Source organism: Fundulus heteroclitus, chromosome 5, assembly GCF_011125445.2.
Source record: "Fundulus heteroclitus isolate FHET01 chromosome 5, MU-UCD_Fhet_4.1, whole genome shotgun sequence".
Taxonomy (NCBI): domain Eukaryota; kingdom Metazoa; phylum Chordata; class Actinopteri; order Cyprinodontiformes; family Fundulidae; genus Fundulus; species Fundulus heteroclitus.
The window spans coordinates 7,357,192-7,376,962 of NC_046365.1; the positions used below are offsets into that span (position 1 = coordinate 7,357,192).

Here is a 19,771-nt window from a genome sequence, read left to right on the forward strand (position 1 = left end):
CTCCACCCAGCCACTGCGCCCTGCAGGAAGCAACCCACCGCCCCCCATTCCACTAAGTGATGGTGCTAATCAAAGGAGCCCAAAGAGGTCGATCAGATGTGGATGCAGATGCTGTCTCAAGATTAATATGATCCAACAAAAGATCTCTATACTGATTGATACTGAGATTTTCCTTACATTTCCAATTCATGAGGATAGTTTTCTTTGTGATACATAATGCAGCGAAAACCATGTAAACTATTTTATTCCCCAGAGGGCTTTCCTCAAAATTACTGAGCAAGCAAACTAATGGGGAAGGTGAAATTTTACAACTCAAGCACTTTGATAAGTCCTTACATATCTGTGTCCAGAACCTCTGGACTGGTGTGCATAACCATAACGCATGAATATAATTATCAGGACGATTGCCTATGCCTTGTGGACAGATATTAGATTGTGCCAAACCCATCTTGAATAATCTTTGTCCTGTGTAGTGTACTCTGTGAAGGATTTTGTATTGTATCAGTTGTAAGTTGGTGTTTCTAGTCAAATTGAAAGTTCTTAGACATATCTGAGCCCAGAAGTTTTGGTCAAAGCTAACTGATAAATCTTCTTCCCATTTCATAATAGGAAGAGATATTGAATCATCTATTTTAGTCAGTGTCCTGTATGATTTAGAGAGTAGTTTGGGGGGGGGGGTTAAATCTAGGAACTCTAATATATTAGTTGTGATTTGTAAACCACCTTTAATATGCTTAAATTTATTTCTAATTATAGATTTAAGTTGTTCATATTCCAAAAATGTATTTATACTAATGCCATATTGCATATTTAGTTTGGAAAAATTGATGAACTTGGTTCCGTCAAGTAAATGTTCCAGATATTCAATACCTTTATTCTTCCAGTATGTAAAGTTTATCACATTATTATTTTGTAGAATGTCAGGGTTGTTCCAGATGGGTGTCCTTTCTCTGGGGTTTTAATAAAACAGCCAGCCACTGATTTTCCTACATAAAGTGTTCTGTGTTTACATACATAATTGAATAGCCAATTAAGAAATTGTTCTTTTAAATTAGTGTTCCTTTTTGGAGGGAAATGCATACACTTTCAATGTTCTTGAGTAGCTTTATTGAAAGATATTCCCACTTCCTATAATGGTCTTTTTGTGCCACCTTGCCCATCACTTTAATGGGCTGTATTGAGGTTCCTTCTGAATCTGGCTTTCAGTAGACACATTCAAAGTACCTATTATGAAGGGAAATGATGGGCTCAGAAGAAACAATCTCCTCATCACTGTCAGACTCCAGCCCTCTACATTTGAGTGCGGCGGTGTCTGTTTCTCGTGGAAACTTCTAAAATAGAACAGTGTGACACCTACAAACAACGAGGCTGTGCATTCCTTGACACTTCATTTTTAGTGGCTTGTAACGGCATCTCTTGTGGGATCTTTCTGACAGACATTAGGACCATTTCATTACGATAACAAAGTAGTACCAAAACGGTGTCAGAGGGCCGTCTCTATTGACAGCATGTGTCAAAGGATGTATTGCTTCTAGAATGGTGTGAGTTCACTCTCACCTTGGTGGTGTGGGGGTGGGTTTGGGCTGGGTGGGTTGGGTGTGTGTGTGTGTTTGGGGAGGGGGGGTTATGGGAGTCATACCTAAGGGAGTTCCAGTTTTTGCATAAGCTGTCAGGAGTGACTTTTGTACTTCTGTTTGTGGACACACAAAGCTGAACAGTAGGCTTTTTGGTGATGCTTTAAGATGGTTTTTATGTTCATTCCAGTCACGCACACTCCATCCATCTGTGAGTCATATTTTTACTTTGAGAGTTATTCTGAAACTGAAGACATTATTAATTAACACGTTTAATTAAAACAAAGACTAATTGCCATTTTGCTATATTCTGTATTATAACAAGCCAGATACATCTAAGTTAATAAATCTTATTGCTTGAACAGGGGTAATGGTTAATTAAAATTTGGTAATAATTATTGGAATGTTTTTGAGTATAAGGTAATTTTAACAAGCAAAAAACTTCACGTTGTGTTCATATGTTAACTTCTAACCTTTGAACACAAATTTTTATATATATTTGCTCAAACTAACAATATATATTATATATCGATGATATAGATTAATAAACACAGTTTACCCACTAACAAAAAAAAACAGCTTAACCTTTTGGTTATTTCTGATCAGTAAATGCAACTGTGTAATTTGTCCATCCATCCATCCATCCATCCATCCATCCATCCATCCATCCATCCATCCATCCATCCATCCATCCATCCATCCATCCATCCATCCATCCATCCATCCATCCATCCATCCATCAATCCATCCATCCATCCTTCCATCCATCCATTTTCAGACCCACTTAATCCCTCATGGGGTCGCGGGGGTGCTGGTGCCTATCTCCAGCATTCACAGGGCGAGAGGCGGGGTACACCCTGGACAGGTCCCCAGTCTGTCGCAGGGCCTGTGAAATTTGTATATAAGTAAAATATGCAGCTTATTGTCAGATCACTTTATTCATTGATTATTGTTACTTCGCATTTCAAATGTAGTTAAATGACACCTAATGAGTACCTGAAAAGGTTAAATATGTTAACAAATCATTTCCTACGAAATTGTATAGATCTAAAGGTTTATTGTACATTGCAAAATGTGACCATCTCAAAAATATTTTCACTCCCAGAGGTATTTTGATGAGCTATTTACAGCATAAAGATTCCTGCATCTGTTTGTATTCACAGATTTAACACACAGAAAAATGCAATACCTTGACAAAAAAAAAATAAAATCAAAGATATGTCCTCTGGGACTTTATTAACCCTGCAAAAGTAAGGCCTTTTTTAACACACGCACATTTCACTATTCTAAATTTGTTTTTCATATTAACAATAAATATATTGCTATAAGATATTGATAATAGCACCTCACATGTATTCTAAAATCAATCAGACATTTTTTTCTTTTTCCCACTAACAAAATGCAGTGTGAAAAATGTATAAGTTACATTTGACTCCTCATTGGGCTTTAAAGCTATAGTTGGTAATCCTGTTCAGAAACACTTTTTGTTATACTGGGTAAAATTACCCTTCCATCCTGAAAGTAGAAAATACATTACATATTTAGAAAAACGAGTTTAAAATAATTGATCTCTGTGGAAGCTGCAGGCTTGTAAAAATTTTGACCAATACTTGCTGTTCGGTCCAAAGGGCAGGGATTTGTCAGAGTTTTGTTCCTGCTCTCACCCCCTCTGTCCCTCAAGTTCCGGGGGAATTGCCTTGTCTATCGGTTGTCCCACACGGTAATCATTCTGACCCATTCATGTACGTGTACGTTCTTGTTAGATTCAGCTTGCTGGCTGCACATATACACTTCTAGTGTTTGTGCACACCCGCTGACAGGGGGTGGACAAACGGGTCAATTGTCCCTAGCCCAAGACGGGGGGGGGGGGGGGGGGGGGGGGGGGGGGGCATAACTGACACTCTGACCATTAAAATACAGACAGAAATAATTTTTCAGAAAATATTTGTGTATATATATATATATATATATATATATATATATATATATATATATATATATATATATATATATTTCTGCATTAGGTATATGTAATATGTTTTCTTTAAATAAGAGGCCATTAGAACTCCCCCCACCCCAACATAAAACATAAAAATGGTAAATTGCAGCGTGTGTTTCAGGAGGAGACAGAGAGAGCCATCCTTAGTGATACCAGAGACAGTGCAGGTGGAGGGACTTACTGCCCGATTGGATAGTCTGAGTATAGTCGCTCAGAGATGGATCACACCGTTAAAGGGGAAGTCCGGTCATCAATAAGAAAATAAAAACATAAATTGTCGTCTGAATCACTGTGTATGGGGGCTGACATTACTGCCCATATTTGGGCAGTAAGGGGCGTTTGACATCACATCCTGGGGTGTGGAAAAGCGGAAGCGGCGACAGCATTTCTCTCCGCTTTCCATGCAAAGTCAATAGGAGCCGTTCTACATAGCTGCGATCATCAATAATTTTTTCAGATTTCCAGAGGACTTCACCACTGACATTCCCAAGAGCTTTTTGCTGAAGCAACAATGCTCACGTACATGGCCATCGGATGTTCCAACACAACTGGTAAAAGTGGAAAAAACATTGCTTATTTCAACTTCCCGATTCATGAGCCACCGGGCTCGTTGCTGGATTGCCAACTTGAACAGAGCGGATTTGCCATCTAACTTCTGGCCAGAGAGAAAACACGTCATATGCAGCAACCATTTTGAAGAAGAATGTTTTGAACATGACATGAGAGCGAGGATTTTCGGTAAGTTATTTTTTATTTTAAAATTTTTTATTTAGAATTTGCGGGGATGGTCACCGAGCAGAGGGGCGGAGGGATACCACATGTGATGTGGTATCCCTCCGCCCCAGCATGTGCTGGAACGCTCTTATATTTTAATATTTATGCAATAATGACCACCTGCCCTTTTTACTAGAGGGCAAATATATACCTTAAGTCACTTCAGCGATCTCTCCTCCGCTGTGTCTGTGTGCGCGCTCCGCTGCAGCGCCGCGCGCACACACACACACACACACACACACACACACACACACGCGTGTATACATATATACTGTAGGACCCGACTGAGTTTGCACTGGAAATAGGTACGGCTGGATTCCGTCAAAAGTCCGGTTTCTGTCAAGAAACTCTTCTAAAAAAAAATGCATATCGCTATCAGATGATGATAGCTCCACGGAGCTCCCATCACTGTCACTTAGTACTTCATCACTCTGCTTTGTACAGAGCACCAGTCGTCACCATGTTGGAAAATAGTGCGCCGTGACAAACAGAGCGTTGAAACTTGCTCAACTGCGGGTCCGCCGAGTGACGTCAAAAAATGGGAGGTGACAGTACTATTCTTGACCAAGATGGATTCCTCCACATAAACATGATTAAATGAAAATTATTCATAATTGAAAAAACGTATAATTTTTTGCACAGTATGTAGTAGTTTTATATTTAAAGTACTTTCAGCAGTTTGAATTCTGATTTTGACCGGACTTCTCCTTTAATGCGGTACCGCGCACGTGACGTCACCGTCTCAAGAGCAACGCCCCTTTTGCCGCTTAGGTAGGGCATACAGGAGAGAAGGCATACAGGAGAGAACGCACGGATAACAGATATGACCGACTTTACAGCCGTTAAACTTTCCCAAGACGATGTCCCAGGCACACGGATTACTGGTCGCACTGTCGAAGATCACACCAACCTTCAGCTCAAACGATGGCTTGAGGTTCGAGGGCTTAAAAAGACTGGAAAACTGGCCGAGTTGATGAACGGTAAGCTTTGTTTTTTTTTTCCTGCGCGGCGATCATGGCAGCGTCGGCCGTTTTTTTTTTTGTTGTTGTTTGCAATCACCGTCCAGGAATGGGTATATGTTTAATGTTTGTCTCATTTGAAATGTTTTTGAGTAAGCCTGGTAGCAGGCTATCATGTTAGCGCCTGCTACCATGATAGCCTATATGCGATCATGGTAGCAGGCGCTACTTTATTAACATGTCGGCCACCAAAATACATCTTACCTTGACTTGATGTCGCTGGAATTGGGTCAGGATGTTCTTCGGTTGGGCCCTTTCCTCCGACAAAATGCTTGCTACATATGTACTTGAATTTGGTAACTTTTTCCGGGTTGAACTGTTGTGTAGGCCGACCGCCCCGGTGTTCCAAGCGTACACATTTCTCCTTGGCAGTCTTGAAGAAAACATCCTTCATATGCGGCCGATCAGCGTAACTCGAGTCGCTGTTGCACGTTCCATAGCAACAATGTTTAAAAACCATGGTCTTAGATTTGGAAAAAGCAGTCGTTTACCGAGTAAAACCTAGGCTAACGCACGTCTCTTACAGCGAAACAACGGCGGCTTTTCCGGAGTTTGCCCCACTGCGCACCACGTGATGTGACGTCATCGTGACGTTGTGTTTCTAAAAATAGCTCGCGCGCGGTACCGCATTTCAATGATCCCACATTAGGGCCAACAAAAATGACTAATTCTGATCAAATGAATGTTGTGCGTTTTATGGCAAAAGGGAAGCCTTTCTCAGAGATGGAAAATGAACCGTCAGCTGATTCAGAGGGCAGAGAATTCCCAAAGTATCTAACATATGTACAGCCCTGTGGTACACTGATGTACCACAGGGCTGTGTGCTAAGCCCGTTTCTCTACTCCCTCTTCACCCACGACTGCAAGCCTGTGTACGCATCCAACTCCATCATCAAGTTTGCGGATGACACTACGGTGATTGGCCTCATCAGCAACAACGATGAGACAGCCTACAGGGAGGAGATCAAGCACCTGGCCACATGGTGCACTGAAAATAACCATGCACATCAATGGAATGGCTGTTGAGTGTGTCTCCAGTTTCAAGTTTCTGGGGACCCACATCTCAGCAGACATGTCCTGGTCAACCAAAACCTCCTGCCTGGTCAAGAGGGCTCACCAGCACCTCTTCTTCCTGAGGACACTAAGGAAAAATCAGCTATCCTCGACTATCCTGGTGAACTTCTATCGCTGTACAATAGAAAGCATCCTGACCAACTGTGCAACAGTGTGGTATGGGAGCTGTACTGTTGCAAAACGCAAGGCACTGCAGCGGGTGGTGAAAGCCGCCCAATACATCACTAGGACTCCACTACCCACCATTGAGCACATCCAGAAGAAACACTGCCTACATCGAGCTCGCAGCATCCTTAAGGACTCTTATCACCCAGCCCACAGACTGTTTTCTCTCCTGCCCTCCGGCAGGCGTTTCAGGTGCCTCCGGACCAGAACCAGCAGACTAAAGAACAGCTTTTTCCCCACAGCTGTCTCTTTATTGAACTCTAACCCTCACTAATAGACTCTCCTCTCCCTCCTCACACCTACCTCCATTTTGTTATTCTGTTATTTACTAGACTGCAATGTTCACCTGCACTCCTGACTGTTACTATTGTAACAACTGTTTGCATGCATCTTGCACTACTCACCTTGACTGAATATTGATTTGCACTGCTGACTGCTTATTCAGAATTGTTTACATATACATTTGTATACTATATTTGGTACATATCCAGCTGTAAATCTAGTTCACAATACTTGTTATCTATATATTATACTCATGGGACAAATCGATCAGTAAAATTCTGTCTATAATAGTATCCATCTCTATATTTATTCAGTAATAACCCATGTCCTGTACATATGGAACCACTGCTTATCCTGCACTTGCTGCTATTGCACTTCTGGTTAGACCTAAACTGCATTTCGTTGCCTTGTACCTGTACCTGTGCAATGACAATAAAGTTGAATCTAATCTAGTCTAAATATTCTACCTCCTGCAATAGAAGGGAAAAACTTGTTTAAGGACCGGCTAATATACAGCAGGTCAAGCGGTTAGCTTATTGGTGAACTTTGGTGTTAGCCATTGACTGTAACTCGGCTGCTCTCACAGTTTCAAAGCCAGAACCACGGTGGTGGCCATATTTGTTGGTTTCTGCCAAGAACTTCCGGTTTGTGAGGTCACTGGATATTTTTCGGTTTGCAGTCTGAGTCGTGACTGAAGACAGCAACTCTGTATTGTGTTGTTTATTATTATTATTATTATTATTATTATTATTATTATTATTATTATTATTATTATTATTATTATAGTCAGAAAAGAGTCGCGTCATCTCCACAGCATGAGCTGCCCTCAACCCCATGCAAAACAAAAAAAAGAAAATTGCGAGACCAGCTCCTCAGCAGCCTTGTACCAATGTTCTCACTAATCCTCTTCTGTACATGTCCAAACCACCTCAGTCTGGCCTCTAATCCTTTTCTGTATAACATCTAACATGAGCTGTTCTTCATATATACTCGTTGCTGATCCTATCCATCTTAGTCACTCCCAAAGAGAATATTCATCTCTGCTACCTCCTGTTCTGTGTCATGTGTCCTGCGGAGGACTGCAATACATAAAAGAAATCCAGTATACGTTGATATTCCTTTCTGTTAATTATTGCTGTTTTCTGCTTACAGCTGATGAAAACACATCATTTTAGGATTAAAATATTACACCAGAATAATTAAAAACATTTTAACTCAGAGAGATGGAATTAATGAATAGTGTTTAATACCTGCGTAAAGGTTATTTTCCCAAAGTACTTTTAGTTTGATAATTGAGCCTCATTGGAACCCATATTCTAATTTATTGAACATGGCTTTATAAAATATGCATTTCAATCATGAATATCTAAGTACTTTTCACATTATAAATATGTATACTTTACAATCTAAGCACCATGTAAAAACTATCCAGCCTAGACTATCCACAAATGTACGTATACAATTTTATATTGTTATACTGTCTAGAACAGGGATGTCCAGACTTTTCATCACAAGGACCAAAACTGTAAAGTCAAAAGCAATAAATGGCCAAGAATATGATAAAACACCTAAAATTACCAAGCAATTATATCACGATGTGTTTTTTTTAACCTGCTCCACAGAAAATGATCATGCAGAATTGTAATTAAACTGATTAGTCACAGTTCCTGTGGGACAGGGATAAATAAATTATTGTAGATCAGAAAATCAAAAAAGGTTTTTCCACAAACAGATGGCCTTATTGAAAAAATAAATAAACAAAATGTTTTCTTATCTCAACAATGAGAACAGGAGTTTCGTCAGTCTTTAATAATCACTTAAAAGCAGATATTGCTGCTCCCAAGTCTGCATTTGGAAAATAGTCATTGAATGGACATAGTTACTTTGAAATTAAAGTAACTAAAATTCCTCTAAGGAAAAATAATACGTCTCCATCTGCATCGACCACCTGTGCTGGTGAGCCAAATTATAATTACTCAGATTTTAAACCTGTTAGTTGTTATAAAATCTGTGTTTTTTTTGTTTCAATGGTCTCCATTGAGCACAAGGTTATATTAAAACAGTGCATGCTTTTACATCTAGAGTTGCAACAAATAACCAAGCTGATCTTCACTGATTTCTAATAGGAGCTGGTCGGTTCCAGAACCACTGCGGTGAATACGGGTCAGTTAACTTTACTTGGGAAAAACTGAGGACTCACCAATAACATCGCAGACCAAAAGGATTCCGCTGAGTTGCTTTACTTACTGGAGTTAACAGAGTCACGTAACACATTGCAGACCCAGATTAGTCTGTCAAATCAATTAATTGACCTGAGTTGGTGAATTTACAGGAATCTGTGTAATCATGTATATCACTCCAGACAGGCTGTGAAATTTCTTCTATTACATCATTCCTCATTAATCCATCACTCACAACTGATTCTGACTTTATCTAAATCCCATATTAAACATATTCACCTCTTGAATATTGCCAAAATTAGAAACATTCTGTCCAGGAGTGATGCTGAAAAACTAGTCCATGCATTTGTTACTTCAAGGCTGGACTATTGTAATTCTTTACTATCAGGAAGTCCACAAAATGCAGTTCAAAGCCTTCAGCTGATCCAAAATGCTGCAGCAAGAGTTCTGATGAAAATCAACAAGAGGGATCATATTTGTCCAATTTTAGCTTCCCTTCATTGGCTTCCTGTTAAATCAAGAATAGAATTTAAAATTCTTCTTCTAACGTATAAAGCCCTTAATAATCAAGCTCCATCATATATCAGAGCTCTGATTACCCCGTATGTTCCTAACAGAGCACTTCGCTCTCAGACTGCAGGTCTGCTTGTGGTTCCTAGAGTCTCTAAAAGTAGAATGGGAGGCAGATCCTTTAGCTATCAGGCTCCTCTCCTGTGGAACCAACTCCCAGTTTTGGTCCGTGAGGCAGACACCCCGTCTACTTTTAAGACTAATCTTAAAACTTTCCTTTTTGACAAAACTTATAGTTAGAGTGGCTCATGTTACCCTGAGCTATCTCTATAGTTGTGCTGCTATAGGCTTAGGCTGCTGGAGGTCATCAGGGTCTATTTCTCCCTTTCTGCTGAGTTCTCTTGCTGTTCTCCAATTTGCATTGTTTGTTATTATTTTAACTTTTAACTTTTTGTTTTGTCTTTTTTTTTCTCTTCATAGTAGGTACACCTGGTCTGACGTTCTGTTAGCTGTGACATCATCCAGAGAAGACGGCTCACCCGCTACTACCATCTAATGTAGAACAGATTACTGGATCAATGTGTGCTTCTGTGCTTTTTTGTCTCTCTTGTTGTGTCTCTGCTCTGTCTTCTCAAACCCCAGTTGGTCGAGGCAGATGACCGTTCATACTGAGCCTGGTTCTGATGGAGATTTTTCTTTCCCATTAAAGGAGAGTTTTCCTTTGCACTGTCGCTTCATGCTTGATCACATGAGGGATTGCTGCAAAGACATGGACAATGCAGACGACTCTCCCTGTGGCTCTATGCACTTTCATGAGGAGTTAATGCTGCTTGTGAAGACTTGATGCAATCTACTGGGTTACCTTATAACCCTGTATAATCTGACCCAATCTGTATAATCTGACTGAATTTGACTTTGGAAAGTGCCTTGAGCTGACATGCATGATGAATTGGTGCTATATAAATAAAATTGAATTGAAGAGTTTTTAGTTCTCTTAGTGTCATTAATCAAACTAAAAAGGTAAACCAAAGAGCCTAAACGCTGACAGACATTGAAGGCTTTTGCATCACTAAAACATTTCAAGCAGTTAAATCTTTGTATGAATATGCTTGACATGCTTTGACTGAATTATTTGACTCATAAAGAGCTTTAAAATATCCATATAAGGAGAGCAAAGTGCATACAAAAAAGAAAATATCACAAAAACAAATCAGCTAACACAGCTGCTTTATATACTTTAGTGCTTTATATGCACTGATTTACCTTTACATTACAGAAAGTCAAAAAAACCTGTTCAATCTAACAGTTTTGTGCAAATTTTGTGCAAATTGAAACCTTGTTTGTTGCTGGGTTGCTTCTCCAGTCTCTCAGGTTGCATGGGCAGCCGGGCTACGGTTCTCTCAGGCTCCCCCACACCTGAACCACCCCCCCCCCCCCCCCCCCTTGAAACAGAGTGAGGTGGGAACCAATAAATCACAAGGTGTCACACCAACAATAAATGACTAAAGTCCCATTCTGTCATTGACCATCAAAAATCTGCTGCAAGAATGAAAAGTTAACAAAATATTGAGTTAATGAATGTTACAAATTGATTACGCTGTCTATGCATAAAGCAGCTAACAGATGTTGTTTACATGTTCTTTTAGACCTTTATTATTGTCTCATATAAGCAGATCTCCTCTTGCACAGTGAGCCATTTGCTAGCCAGACAGAAGATTTTTGATCAACATAAACAGTGTTTATCCCCAAACCAGAAAAAAAGAACCATTCACTCAACATCTGCTCTGCCTCCCAAATCAAACTCTAAGGCAGTCCAAACAGGATTGAGAAAAACGACTTTATTTCAAAGAAAAATAAATGCAAATACAGAAATACCACATATAAATACAACGAATATTCATACTATCCTATAGCTAAAGCTTAAAACTGAAAATGTGTAGGAATGTTCTCGTAAAACATTCACAGAAGTCAGCTGGTGCAAAGTAAACACACATCACAGTCTGTGTTCTCTTTTCTTTTCTTTTTTTTTTAGCAAAGTAGAAGATCGGCACCTTTTTAAAGGGACAGGAGCAGAAAAGCAGCATCATCATTGTCGACGGTGTGCTGCATGTCCCTCTGTGAGCTGTGGCTGAATGTGCTTGGTTAACGTTAAACAGCATCTTCAAACGGTTGCTGCGCCGTTCACAGTTTCGTTTCAATACACCAAACTGCACACATTAGAAAACACTTTGCAAAGTATGATTTGGCCTTTGCTTCCAAGATAGTTTAATACAACCTCAAGTGTACAAAACCGCACAACAAATGCCAGCACGTTAAATATCTATCACATACAAAAACAGCCAAATAAAATTGCAGTTGTGGAAAAACTGCATTAGGTGTATCCCTGATGCTTTCACTGGATTTTAAGATAACAATTAGCAACTAGCTGTTTCTTATTAATGCGATTAATAAACTGTGTGACTGGCTTTGCAGAAGCAGGACTGTGCAGTTTTGGCCTTTGTAGCACGTGGGTTTGTGTCAACATTATGTCAGCAAGGAAAGGCATGAGCAACCAACTACCTGTCTATCAATCAGGTAAGGGCTACAAGGTCATTTGCAAACTAGTTCAAGTCCATCATTCTACAGTGAGGCAATTATTTGTAAAGAAGCAAAACATTTACAACATTTCCTGAACTGAACCTCCTGGATTATTCCCCCCTATGTTGGACCTGCTCAGAGAAATTGCAAAAGATCAAAGAGCTAAATTTCAAATGTCACAGGCCTCTCTGCGTGTTAGATGTTAAAGTTCCTGGGAAAAAAAAAAAACATCTGAAGGAATATGACGTGTTCGGAACGGTTCCCAGGAGAAAGCCTCTTCGTTTTTAGGAGAATTTATTGCAACATAACATACGGTATTAGGGTTGCACGTGAAGAAACGAGAAGAGCTGTAGAACAATGTCTTTTTGGACCAACGAAGCCTCTTTTGCTACGCTACGTTTGGGCAAACCCAAACACAACGTGTCAGCAGCACAAACATAGCATACGGGGACTTAAGTGCCTTGCAGTCACTAAGTTGACCGTGAATTCAAATGTGAGGTCATCTGACCCGTAACTAAAGCTCAGCCCAAACCTGATCTTCGACAGGACAATGATCCTGATCACAGCAGCAAACGTAAAACAGAATAGAAACAAGACGTTCTAATGCCCTGCTCTTTGAATCAACTGAAAATGTGGGATGTGAGAGCTGCGTCAGGCGTGAAAGCCCTCAACGTAATGGACCAGTGGCGTGAGGAAGAGCGGACCAAAATATGCTGTTGTTGTGAAAGACCGGAAAAAAAAAATCCACTTCAAGGTATTTACAGCTACCAAAGGTGGCAGAATCATAGAAAAAAGGTACACTTTGCACATGCTTTGTTTCCATTGTGGCTTCATCTTTGTTTGTCCTTTGCAGCGAGCAGAACCTGAAACCATCAGTATAAGAGAGTGTACTTTCTTTTTACAGTAGCAGTGCATATGATTTGCATTCAGTCATACTGCATCTAATCTTAAACATGGCAGTGGAGCGGGAGAATGTAGGCATTTTCTAATCCTTGGCTACACAGAGCGAGTATAAAGTCAGCTCATGGCAAGACGGCTGATGTTGTTGCACGGGTTGCAGCTTTGAAGATGCCACGGTAGATACAGAAACACCAGCAACAACAATAATATATTCCTCGTCTTCAAACACAGTGTAAATGGTAAACACTTGGGGTTGAGCAGATATCACACACCAAGATAATACAAAGGCTTCACCTCGTCACATAAATTCCCTGAGATGCGATGATTTTGGCAAAATGGAAACACCGCAGCCATTTCCACAACAAAGCATTTGAATGGAACAATTGGTAAACCGACAACAAGTTGTTAAAATAGCTTCACAAGCAACAGGAATAACTGGACTTTTTTTTTTTTTAATAGCTTTGAAGTAACACTGAAATTCTTGAAGATACAGACGCCTGGAAAGCACCAGCTGCAAGTCACAACCACTAAAAGCAATGGGGGAAAAAAACACCTGAAATAACGCAGGTTCAACAAATCCACACGAGTTTCGCATTTTACTGAGATAGATCAACTTTTTAGTGATATTCTAATTTACTGAGCTGCATCTGCTCATGTGTACGACTGGCCCAATTTTCCCCATGTTGTTTGAGAATTCGTCACTCCTTTTAGGACTCCCGAACCTGCAGGGGACCTTAAGCATTCACAAAGTTCCCTAATACCTTAATGCAGATCATCAAGTTTGTCTTATTCTTTATTTTCGAATATTTTCAACATTGTTTTTTTTTTAAATTCGGATATCAGTCAAATTAAAGAAATTGGGTAAATTTAGAACGTGTGTTTACCCACCAGTAACAATCTTGCAGTGAAGTGCAAGTGCTTATTTTGAAGGGACATGTTTTAAGGATTGAACAGATTGTGGATTCACTGTGGGCGGCCGTTGGAGGGCAACATCTCCCTGGAGGCCTGCTCCTGCTGAGCCCCCTCAGGTACAATCCTCATGCTCACGCTGTCTGTGGTGCTCGGGTTCACTCTGAACTTCCTGTTGATTGGCTGCACGGCTCGGAGGAAATGCCTCTTGAAGGTCTCGCTGAGGACAATGTAGAGGAACGGGTTGATGCAGCTGTTGGCGTAGCCCATGCTGATGGTGATGTTGTACGCGTAGGAGAAAGCCAGGCTGGGGTTCTGCACCCTGAGGTGAACGAGTTGCAGGACGTAGTACGGAGCCCAGCAGGTGAAGAAAGCGAGGCAGATGGCCACCGCCATCCGGGTCACCTTCCTGGTGCGCACCCTCAAACTGCGCGGGGGCAGCGGCGCCACGCTGGCCGACATGTGCTGCAGGATCTTAAAGAACACCAGGCAGATGATGGCCAAGGGGATAGCGAAGGCCAAGAAAAACTGATAAAGCGTAAACCAGTAGGTGTCATTGACCAAATCTGGGAGGAGCAGAGCACAGGCAACGAGTCCGTCGGGCAGAGGCATCAGGCCGGCGTACATCCACACGGGGAGGATCGTGAGCAGAGACAGCGCCCACACCACTCCGATGACCACCGCGGCCACACACGGCGTGCGGACGTGGTTGAAGCGGATAGGGTGGACCGTCGCCAAGTAGCGGTCAAGGGTCATGGCAGTGAGGATGTAAGTGCTGACGATCTGGCTGTTGGAGTCGAGGGCGGTGATGACCGTGCACATGGCGGCCCCAAAGTGCCACGTACCGTTGCCCAGCAACTGGTGGATGAGGAACGGCATCCCGAGAAGAAACAGGAGGTCGACGATAGACAAGTTCAGGATGAATATGTCCGGGACGGTTTGCTTGGCGCGACACTTGGTCTTCTTCAGAATGGTGTAAATGACGATGCAGTTGCCGATGATACCCAGGAAACAGATGATGCCGAAGATGACGGGGAGGCTGGCACTGCAGTGAGGGACGCCATCTTCAGCTGGAACAAAACAACGCATCGGTTCAGTCATGCTGAAAACTACTCTCTACTAGTCTGACCAATTAATGAGGACAGACAGGATGTGGCGATAGTACTGTTATGTGTTTATAAAATAAGAGGGACATTGTCAAATTGTATTTAAAAAATTGTCCAATCGAACCAGAGAACAGAACAGCAGAGCAAAAAAAAAAAAAAAAGAAAAGAGAGATAATGGGAAAAAATGATTCATGTCAATAATCTTGTTGCTAACGTCTCAGGAGGCACAATTACTGGTATCCTGAACAATCGATTTAACGTGAAGGTATACTGAAGGACCTTTTCAATCTATAATTTGTTTGATTTGCTCAGTTTTAAGGGAACTTCTAATGAGTAATCCAAGGCAGGTTGTGTTCCAGGTGTTTAAACATGACAAATCACAGAGATCTATTTCTAATAGCCTGTTGCGACTAAGCTTACCCTTTTTTTTTGCTATCCTGCACAGTGAGCAGGAGTGTAAGAGGCATAAAAAATATTCTCCACAACTCAGTGCTAGAGACCTGCAGCAAGAGGTGGGGGTCCATACTTCTCCATCACAACCATAGATGCAATCTACATGCCAACCTACTGTTTGGGAGTGATGGTAGGAAAACATCTGTCCTTTCCTACATTACAAATGTAAAATGTGGGCTTTGCTCTGCTCTACTGGGACTTTAACTTGAACTAAGGGCTTTTGTCAGATGAGACTTAGGGCTGAACTTTTTGGTTACCAGGTCAGTTTCACCTGGAAAAAAAAAACCAGACGAATACCTTAAGGCCACTGTTAACTGCGAAGGATGATCTGTGATCCCTTAGGAGCCCTGTTACAGTGCAGCTCATGAAGTCTCAAGATACCAGGAAAGTTAAATAGAAATCTGGGGTCTCACGGATAAAACATTGCGAAGAATCTAAATTGTAAGTGTACAAACGGCAGTTTCAGGCCCCGTTTCAGGCGTACACAGCGTTTACATATGAGACCTCTGGTGATTTCTGCCAGTAAAATGAAATGAGTCATGATTTTGTCAAATCTCCTCAAAAAGAGATGGCACAAGGGTAGAACCCATGTAAATGGAGGAGGTCTTAGTCCTCAACATGACGGTCCCAGGTGTGACGCTGACCTGTGGAACCAACTCCCAGTTTTGGTCCGTGAGGCAGACACCCTATCTATTTTTAAGACTAATCTTAAACCTTTCCTTTTTGACAAAGCTTATAGCTAGAGTGGCTCATGTTACCCTGAGCTACCTCTATAGTTGTGCTGTGATAGGCCTAGGCTTCTGGAGGACATCAGGGTCTAATTTTCTCACTCTACTGATTTCTACTGTTCTCCAGTTTTGCATTGTATTACATTGAAATGACTGTCGTCATTTCAGCTTTTAACTTTTTGCTCTCTCTCTTTTTTCTTCATAGAAGGTACACCTGGTCTGGTGTTCTGTTAGCTGTGACATCATCCAGGGAAGACAGATCACCCGCTATTACCATCTAATGTACAACAGATTACTGGATCAATGTGTGCTTCTGTGCTTTTTTGTCTCTCTTGTTGTGTCTCTGCTCTGTCTTCTCTAACCCCCAGTCGGTCGAGGCAGACTGGGGGTTACAATCTGCCTCGACCGTCTGAGCCCGGTTCTGCCGGAGGTTTTCCTTCCCGTTAATGGGGAGTTTTTCTTCCCACTGTCGCTCCATGCTTGCTCAGTATGAGGGATTGCTGCAATGCCATGGACAATGCAGACTACTCTCCCTGTAGCTCTACGGTTCCCCAGGAGTGAATGCTGCTTGTCGGGACTTTGATGCAATCAACTGGTTTCCTTATATAGGACATTTTTGACCAATCTGTATAATCTGACCCAATCTGTATAATATGATTGAACTTCATTTTGTAAAGTGCCTTGAGATGACATGTTTCATGATATGGCGCTATATAAATAAAATTGAATTGAATTGAATTGAATTGCCGCATGTCTTCCCTCTCTCTCTCTCTCTCTCTCTCTCTCTCTCTCTCTCTCTCTCTCTCTCTCTCTCTCTCTCTTTCTCTCTCTCAGCCCCCTTCCTGTCAGTCAACTATTATTAAAAGGGATACCAGTGGCATGAAAAAAAATCACCTAAAAATGGTTTCCCAGACATGAGCACATCCTCGAGCACCTCTGTCCCTACATTTAGATATTTCAGGAAACCTGCATGGTAAGCTGAAAAGACAATAGTAAAAAAAAAAAATAAAAAAAAAAAAAAGATTTGAAGAGTCTGAACTATTTAGAGAGACTGTAGAAATGCTTAGAGTTCCTGTTCTCTGTATGCATCAAGCCTCTGAAATTAATGCTCTGAAATTAAGAGCAGACCAAATGCTGTCCTGTTTGCCAAGGAATTTGGACAAAGATGTGCTGATATTTGTGCCGCTGGTGAAAAATGGGATTCCTCAACACTGGAAAAAAAAAAAACTGTACACAGTAACGGAATGGCAGTAAATTTGTCCACGTTTATGTAATTTTATTTCTCAGCTCTTGTTTCAAATGTGATGTTTGGATGCTTAACTCAAATTGCTGGAGGACAGTGGGGGTGATTTATTGTATACATTCACGTCCTCTAAGACCTTGCGTGCTTTTTTCCGACGAAGAAAAAAGGAAGGAAAATAAAAGTTAATTGCTACATCTCATAATTAGTAAGAAACACCTTTCACATATAAAAACACCTGTTAGAAAATCTTGCCTGAAGCAGTTTTCAAAAAACTTTCATAAAAACATCAATTATTATTATTAAATACTATCTCATGTCATTAATATCATATTTGACAGTAATCTAAGCAATGTATCTAACAATAATGATATGTTACAATCTGTTGACTTACCTGTTGTTAAATTTGTGTCCCCATTGGAAAAATAAGAAATGTTCAAGAAATCCATGAGTTAAAATTATACATTAAAGCACGGATTTTGTTTTCTTTTTTCTCTTCGTAAAAGTCCCCTCTTCTCAGGTGAATGCACCTGGCCCGGAGCGCAGCGGAAATCCTCTCTGATCCTGATTCCAAGTGGGTCTGTTGAACATGACGCGAGCCTCTCCAGGCTGAGCGCCGTCTGGGTCTGCAGCGTGTGTGCGCTCCGGTGCGCGCCTCCCTCACAGATGTGGATCAACGCAGCTCGGCTGGAGAGAGCCCGACACCGATCTGGACTCCGAGTCCGCTCCGCGCAGGTCCCCTAAACTTGGCTTGCAGGTTTCAGTCACCACGGGAGGAAATGGTTACAGGACTTCTCTTGCACCTGACCGTTGTGCGCAACGTGAACTGCTGTCTCAGGCATAGACTTGAGCCACGATTTGTGTCACTTGTTGTCTCCAAAGCAAGCTTGGAACAGGTCGTAGAGACTGCATCAACTATAAAAATAATAAAAAAAGAAGGCACATATGATCATGAAATCGTATGCGCCTTGAATGCCATTAAATGTTATTTAAGTGAAATACAAAGAGATAGGTGAATACAGAATACAAATGGAAAAAAAATATTAATAAAAATGTATTTTTTCCCCAACAGCTAGTAATTATTTATGGGGTTTGAAAGTGCTGTAAGAGAAGAAAGGCATAGTGCCGTTTCTGATCAGCATCGATTTTCCGTCCTCTACCCACCACCAGAGGGCGCTGTTTGCACCTTCATTAATTGCAGATGTGATCCGCTATTATGGCAGTAATTCCGTCGTTAGAGCCGGCCAAGAATGCCTTTAGAAAATAGTCACGCTTCAGCTTTAGAGAAAAACGCCTGCTTGTAAATGTCTCTAAGTTTATTTGTGTGTGAGAGAGTCTGTGGGCGTGGTCAAAGCATCACCTGCCTGCACTCCACTGTAATTGCCCTACACTTACCACCGTGGCTCATTGGAGTAGTCCCCTTGTAATCAGAAAGTTGTGGGTCCGATACCGGCTTCCACCTGTCTCATGTCTATGTGCCCCAGAGCAAGGCACTTAACTCTAAGGTGTGTATTGGTGTATAAATGTGTGTGTGTGTTAGGGAATGGGGCTATTGTGTAAAGGTTGGAAAGACAAGGACAGTGCTATTAAAATTCAGTCCATTTTACAATATGCCTGTTGCAGCTGGCATGATCGTCTCGCTTTAAAAAATTTCTTGACAGACAAATATTTTATACACCCTGACAACAGGAGCAGAATATGACTGCACACAACGAGCTGCAGCTGGAGGATCCTGGCTACAGGAACTTTGGAATGTGGAAGAAATTGATGCTGAGAATGTTTTCTGTGGCGATGGATTCTCACCGGCTGTTTCATACCGCATGCAGATTTTGTTGAGAGAAGTCGAACACATTCATGAAGCAGAAAACCAAATCATTTTGTGCTTTAGGCGGGCTCATGCTCTGGAGCCCACATTCACAGAAACAGTTGTCTTTTTTTTTTTTCTTAAAGCGACTTGATTCGCAAAAGCACTGCATTTGAGCCCTCCATAATACCATTTTATTGCAAAATCTCTAGTCTCACCTCATGATTGACTGTATCAAACAGCATGAATACATGTATGCTCTCCTCTCACAAAACCTTATGCGATCTCAGGGTACACTGTGTGCATTGACTGACAGCAAATCTGGCTTTAGCCTGTAGGTGAAGGGAAAACACCAACTAATGCATGGAATGGAAGGAAATCTATGTTTATTTAATGAAAAACAAAAACAAACTCTGAATAAAAAGTGGGAAAGTGTAATGTGTATTCAGCCCCTCTGAGTCAATGCACCTTCTGCTAT

General features: G+C 41.3%; 1 protein-coding gene across 1 annotated transcript; it reads right to left on the minus strand.

The window, feature by feature from the left end:
- Positions 1-11,509: 11,509 nt before the first annotated feature.
- On the minus strand, positions 11,510-18,298 carry mchr1a (melanin-concentrating hormone receptor 1a). Its single transcript, XM_012873154.3, has 2 exons — positions 17,884-18,298; positions 11,510-15,032 (listed from the first exon to the last, which is right to left on the minus strand). The coding sequence occupies exons 1-2, from the start codon at positions 17,936-17,938 to the stop codon at positions 14,017-14,019; spliced, it is 1,071 nt and encodes a 356-aa protein (XP_012728608.1). The 5' UTR covers positions 17,939-18,298; the 3' UTR covers positions 11,510-14,016.
- Between the last annotated feature and the right edge of the window lie 1,473 nt (positions 18,299-19,771).

Coding starts and splice junctions, on each gene's coding strand:
- mchr1a (XM_012873154.3), bottom strand. CDS start 17,938: ATGGATTTCTTGAACATTTCTTATTTTTCCAATGGGGACACAAATTTA. Junction 15,033..17,883: donor GGACACAAATTTAACAACAG/GTAAGTCAACAG, acceptor GTTTTGTTCCAG/CTGAAGATGGCGTCCCTCAC.